At 52.0% G+C, this 6004-nt stretch overlaps 1 protein-coding gene across 1 annotated transcript in view; it reads left to right on the top strand.

Annotated features, from left to right (window-relative positions):
- Positions 1–3182: 3182 nt before the first annotated feature.
- The window catches only part of LOC144487383 (ataxin-7-like protein 1), a 50930-nt gene continuing 48108 nt past the window's right edge, over positions 3183–6004 (top strand). Inside the window, exon 1 of the mRNA XM_078205471.1 lies at positions 3183–3319. Coding sequence (XP_078061597.1) covers positions 3217–3319 — 103 coding nt within the window. The 5' untranslated portion in view covers positions 3183–3216. The remainder of the gene's footprint in view (positions 3320–6004) is intronic.

Below are 6004 nucleotides of genomic sequence, written 5' to 3'. Positions count from 1 at the left end.
GGGGGCGTGGAGGGGCAGGGGGAAGGGGGGGCGTGGAGGGGCAGGGGGAAGGGGGGGCGTGGAGGGGCAGGGGGAAGGGGGGGCGTGGAGGGGCAGGGGGAAGGGGGGGCGTGGAGGGGCAGGGGGAAGGGGGGGCGTGGAGGGGCAGGGGGGGGGGGTGTGGAGGGGCGGGGGGAAGGGGGGGCGTGGAGGGGCAGGGGGAAGGGGGGGCGTGGAGGGGCAGGGGGAAGGGGGGGCGTGGAGGGGCAGGGGGGGGGGCGTGGAGGGGCAGGGGGGGGGGGGGAAAGGTTTGAGGGCTGAGCAATGATCAGTTAGTGTTGCTGAGAGTCATCATTCTGTCTCGATTCTATCCACAATCCTGGGCCCAGGGAACGCAAAGAGACTGTTTCTGATGCTGGGGAAACGCCAATGGGCAACTCTCGTGGGAGTGGGGGGGGGGGTGATCTCATCAGAACGGAGGTTACTAGGACACCTTTACGTGGGAGCAGGAGGGCCGGCAGGAAGGTTTGGGGGCACCTGAGGGGAAAGCAAATGGACCTGAAATCAGGTAATGTGGTGGGGAGGTTATTAACCTAATTCTGGGTTGGGGAGGGAGGGGGGAGGCAGGGGTGTTAGAATGCAGGGTCGCGCACACACTGGGTAAGGGTACACTTGCATTAGGAGGGGTTATTAGCACTTGCTTAGGAGCCATTTAGGTACTGATCTCATCATTCACTCCAAACACTCATCATCTATAAATGTTTCCTGTCTCGGGCAGGGAGCTGGTTTACAAAACATTGAATTTTCTTTGAGATGAATCCAAGCTGTGAGCAGGGAGACACACCCTTGCAACAAGTGGTGAGCTGGTGCCACACTCCACACTGATCAGCCGTGCAAACTGTTTCCTGCAGCATCAATAAACCAGGGCTTTAGCAGATGAGGAAATGCAGTACTGTGATGGCTTGAAATTTTGTGATTGAAATAAAACTGTGGAATGTTGTTGTGCATCTGTGTCATTGTGTGGGAGGAGGGGGGGACAAGAAGGAACTTTGTAGTAACCTCCAATTATCAATGGATAGATCATTGCTAATAACCCTGTCACTGACTCTCGGGCTGAATCAGTGAGTTTAGCACAGGGCCAGATGTCACATTTAAACAAATGATACTCGAACTGAGACATTACAGCGATGGAGTGTGAGCTGGATCTTCAATCTTCCGATTTTGTGGCATAAATGTTAATCCAAGCTGAGAATAAAATTGTTCCAAAACTTGTCCAACAATTATCACAGAATGGGGGCGGCACAGTGTCAGGTACTGCTACCTCACAGTGCCAGGGACCCGGGTTCGATTCCCGGGGGCACGGTGGCACAGTGGGTTAGCACTGCTGCCTCACAGTGCCAGGGACCCGGGTTCGATTCCCGGGGGCACGGTGGCACAGTGGGTTAGCACTGCTGCCTCACAGCGCCAGGGACCCGGGTTCGATTCCCGGGGGCACGGTGGCACAGTGGGTTAGCACTGCTGCCTCACAGTGCCAGGGACCCGGGTTCGATTCTGGCCTTTTGATTTGATTTATTGTCACATGTATTAACATACAGTGAAAAGTATTGTTTCTTGCGCGCTATACAGACAAAACATACCATTCATAGAGAAGGAAACGAGAGAGTGCAGAATGTAGTGTTACAGTCACAGCTAGGGTGTAGAGAAAGATCAACTTAATGAGAGAGTTTAAAAGAGTTAGAATGAAGTTTTAGAAGCATAGAATGAGAGTAAAAGATAAAATTAGAAGGTATGCTGGGCACAGCTTGCAAGAAGCGTCTCGCTCAGGTGCCATCTTGGAAGCATGTCTTGGATCACTGTCTGTGTGGAGTCTGCATGTTCTCCCCGTGTCTGCAGGGGTTTACTCCATGTGCTCCGGTTTCCTCCCACAGTCCAACGACATGAGGTGAGGTTGATTGGCTATGCTAAATTGTCCCTTAGTGTCAGGAGGATTAGCAGGGTAATAGACTGACTTGGCTTATCTTGTATATTTGGCTGTGCATCATCCTGTACTGTACCTCCACTCTAACCTATCCCACTCTATGTTGTGGAGATGTGATCTGTGGGACATACTTTAGTTAAAACAAACTGAGCTTTATTAGTGATGTGGGATCTCTCCCATAGCTGCTCCATGATGGAAAGGGAAATTTAAAAAAAAAGGATGGAAGAAATGAAAATACAAAATAATACAATATGAAATAAATAAGAGAAAGGATATGGAGTGGAGGTGGATGCACAGTGCTGGTTACACACTAGTTAATGTAGTTTAAAGATTACAGACTGGTTAATGCACAGTGCTGGTTACACACTAGTTAATGTAGTTTAAAGATTACAGACTGGTTAATGCACAGTGCTGGTTACACACTAGTTAATGTAGTTTAAAGATTACAGACTGGTTAATGCACAGTGCTGGTTACACACTAGTTAATGTAGTTTAAAGATTACAGACTGGTTAATGCACAGTGCTGGTTACACACTAGTTAATGTAGTTTAAAGATTACAGACTGGTTAATGCACAGTGCTGGTTACACACCAGTTAATGTAGTTTAAAGATTACAGACTGGTTAATGCACTATGCTGGTTAGACTGCTAGCGCGCCCTCTGTTGTCGGTCTGTGATGCCTGCAGTGCAGCCATGAGGCTCCTCTGGCGGCCGGGAGGAGAAGCTGCACGGTATACAGCCTCCATCTGCCGGTCGGGAGAAGGAATTGCAGAGTCCGTGCTCCCCTGGCCGTTGGGAGGAGCAGCTGCAGAGGGCTGGTGCTGCCCCCTGCCGGCCGGGAGGAGGAACAGCACAGAATCCGGGCTCCCCCTGGCGATGGGGAGGAGGAACAGCACAGAGTCCGGGCTCCCCCTGGCGGCCGGGAGGAGGGGTTGCACAAGGCAGGGGCTCCCCCTGGCGGCCGGGAGGAGGGGTTGCATAGAGTCCGGGCTCCCCCTGGCGGCCGGGAGGAGGGGTTTCGCAGAGTCCGGGCTCCCCCTGGCGGCCGGGAGGTGGAGTTGCGCAGAATCCGGGCTCCCCCTGGCGGCCGGGAGGTGGAGTTGCGCAGAGTCCGGGCTCCCCCTGGCGGCCGGGAGGTGGAGTTGCGCAGAGTCCGGGCTCCCCCTGGCGGTGAGGAGGAGCAGCCGCACAGGCCCCGCCCCCGCAGTGACGCGGGGCGGGCGCGCGCGCGGTGATGGCGGCTCGGGAGCGCGCGGTGTGATGATGGCGGCCTCGGAGCGCAGGCTCCCGAGTCCCGAGTCGTTTGTGGGCCAGTCCTGGAGCAGCTGGATCGAGCGGGCCGAGGCGCTGCGGCTGGCGGACGGTGAGTGTGCGCGGTGTCCGGGGGGAGCGCCCGCCCGGCTCCGGGGAGGCCGCGGGGCCTTTAACGGTTCGGCTGAGAGCGCCTGGGAATGGTTTAAACGGACAACCTGCGCCCGGCCTCCCGGAGACTCGGCCGCTGGGTCCTAGCGCCCGCCGCTGCTGACTGGAATCCGGGCTTCCGCTGGGTCCTAGCGCCCGCCCATCCAGACAGGAAACTGGGCTTCCGCTGGGTCCTAGCACCCATCCATTCCTGCCAGGGTTTAGCAGCTTGCTGTGCTGTCCTGGTGCCCTGCAGCTCATTGACACAAAGCAGAAGATTAACACTGACTTGATGTGTTAACTCTGTTTCTCCACAGATGCTGCCAGGTTTATCCAGCATTTTCTGTTTTTATTTCAGATTTTCAGCATTTTATTACACGAGGCTATTCGGTTCATACTATGCTAGCTCTCTGCTGAGAAATCCAGCCGGTCTCATTCCTCTGCTATATCCCCGTAGCCCTGCAAGTTTATTTCCCCTCACGGGCTCATCCTTTCGAAATCATTGACCATCTCCGCTTCCAGCACCTTGGTGGGAGTGAGTTCCAAGTCATTGCTGCCAATGTGTCTCAGTGAGTCTCACATTCTGGTCCCCCGAGTCAGGGTGTGGGTTCAAGTCCTGCTCCTGACTCCTTGGCACAGGAACAAAATACTACAGATGCTGCAAATCTGAAATGAAAATAAAAGCTGCTGGAAATACTCAGTTGATCGGGTGATGAGAACCGGACCACAGGTCGCCTGTCAGTTTGAATTCTGCATCACACTCCCACTCTGTCACCTGCCTCCTTCACCGTCACACTGAAGGTCAACATAATTTCAAGGAACAGAACCTCATCTTTTCATTAGGCGCTATACACCTTTCCAGACTCTAAACTGAGGTCAGCAATTTCAGATCATAACCACTGTTCACATTTTTTTCGACAGCAGTTGTTGGCGACGATTCTGTGACTCACACCTCCTCGAGACCCCTCTTCTATTTCTTGTCCCATAACCAAACCTTTTTCCCATGAACCATTATCCCTTTATTTGTCATCTTATTTCTCCTGCCCTTCCACCCTATCACACACCTTCCCTTTTGTTCTTCCTGAACATTCTTAAAACTTGTTACATCTTCAGCATTATTCTGTCCTGACGAAAGGTAGCCTGATGTGTCTGGAGAAGGTCTAAATCACAGAATCATCACTAATAGCTCCTGTCTAAATGAATGGGAGCATGCTTATGGCGGCACGGTAGCACAGTGGTTAGCACTGCTGCTTCACAGCTCCAGGGTCCCGGGTTCGATTCCCAGCTCGGGTCACTGTCTGTGTGGAGTTTGCACATTCTCCTCGTGTCTGCGTGGGTTTCCTCCGGGTGCTCCGGTTTCCTCCCACAGTCCAAAGATGTGCGGGTTAGGTTGATTGGCCAGGTTAAAAAAAAAGAAGAAATTGCCCCTTAGAGTCCTGAGATGCATAGGTTAGAGGGATTAGCGGGTAAATATGTGGGGGTAGGGCCTGGGTGGGATTGTGGTCGGTGCTGACTCGATGGGCCGAATGGCCTCCTTCTGCACTGTAGGGTTTCTATGATTCTATGATTATGGTATGAAATTGTTGAAATCATTAATGATTCAGAATGAATGTAAAGTGCCTGACCGAAGAGCTTGCACTGAGCGTCTTGCACTGAGCATCTTAGACCTGGAGCTTTACAGCATGGAAACAGGCCCTTTGGCCCAACTTGTCCATGCCGCCTTTTTTTTAACGACTAAGCTAGTCTTAATTGCCCGCATTTGGCCCATATCCCTCTATACCCATCTTACCCATGTAACTATCTAAACACTTTTTAAAAGACAACATTGTACCTGCCTCTACTACAGCCTCTGGCAGCTTGTTCCAGACACTCACCACCCTCTGTGAGAAAAAATTGCCCCTCTGGACCCTTTTGTATCTCTCCCTCGTCAGCTTAAACCTATGCCCTCTAGTTTTAGACTCCCCTACCTTTGGGAAAAGATATTGGCTATCTAGCTGATCTGTGCCCCTCATTATTTTATAGACCTCTATAAGATCACCCCTCAGCCTCCTATACGCCAGAGAAAAAAGTCCCAGTCTATCCAGCCTCTCCTTATAACTCAAACTATCATAGTCTGAGTTTCTTGGAGTTTCATGGTTTCTTGCGCTGAGCTTCATTTGGAGCAGTGTAAACCTGCAGGAGGTCAGAGTGGGAATGGAAATTAAAACGATCTGTGACTGTTGGGTCCATTCTGACTAAATGTCGTCAGCCTGAAATGTGAACTCAGTTTCTTTCTACACAAATGCTGCCTGAGCTGCTGAGTATTTCCGGCATTTTCCATTTTAATAATATCTTATTTGCCTCGGTTTCACATTGGCCGGAATGTTACCACCTCGCCCGCCCAGAATTGGAGCGGGCGAGGGTCCACCAGCGGTAATCTCTGTTGACCTCAGACGGGAATTTCCGGTCTCGCCTGAGCGAGGCCTTAAAATCCCACCCATCGTGTTTGATTGCACTCCTGAAGCTCTTTGGGGGGTTTTACCAGGTTAAAGGTTTTGTATAAATGTTCTTCGCTGATTCTGCTCGCAGCTTTATTTTCACGGGGCACTAACTGCCGTAAAGCAGCTAAGTTTAAAGGTCCCCATTGGAAGGGACAAGGTAAGTTTGT

Source organism: Mustelus asterias, unplaced genomic scaffold (genome assembly GCF_964213995.1).
Source record: "Mustelus asterias unplaced genomic scaffold, sMusAst1.hap1.1 HAP1_SCAFFOLD_761, whole genome shotgun sequence".
Classification (NCBI taxonomy): domain Eukaryota; kingdom Metazoa; phylum Chordata; class Chondrichthyes; order Carcharhiniformes; family Triakidae; genus Mustelus; species Mustelus asterias.
This window is presented reverse-complemented; position numbering and strand designations above follow the sequence as displayed.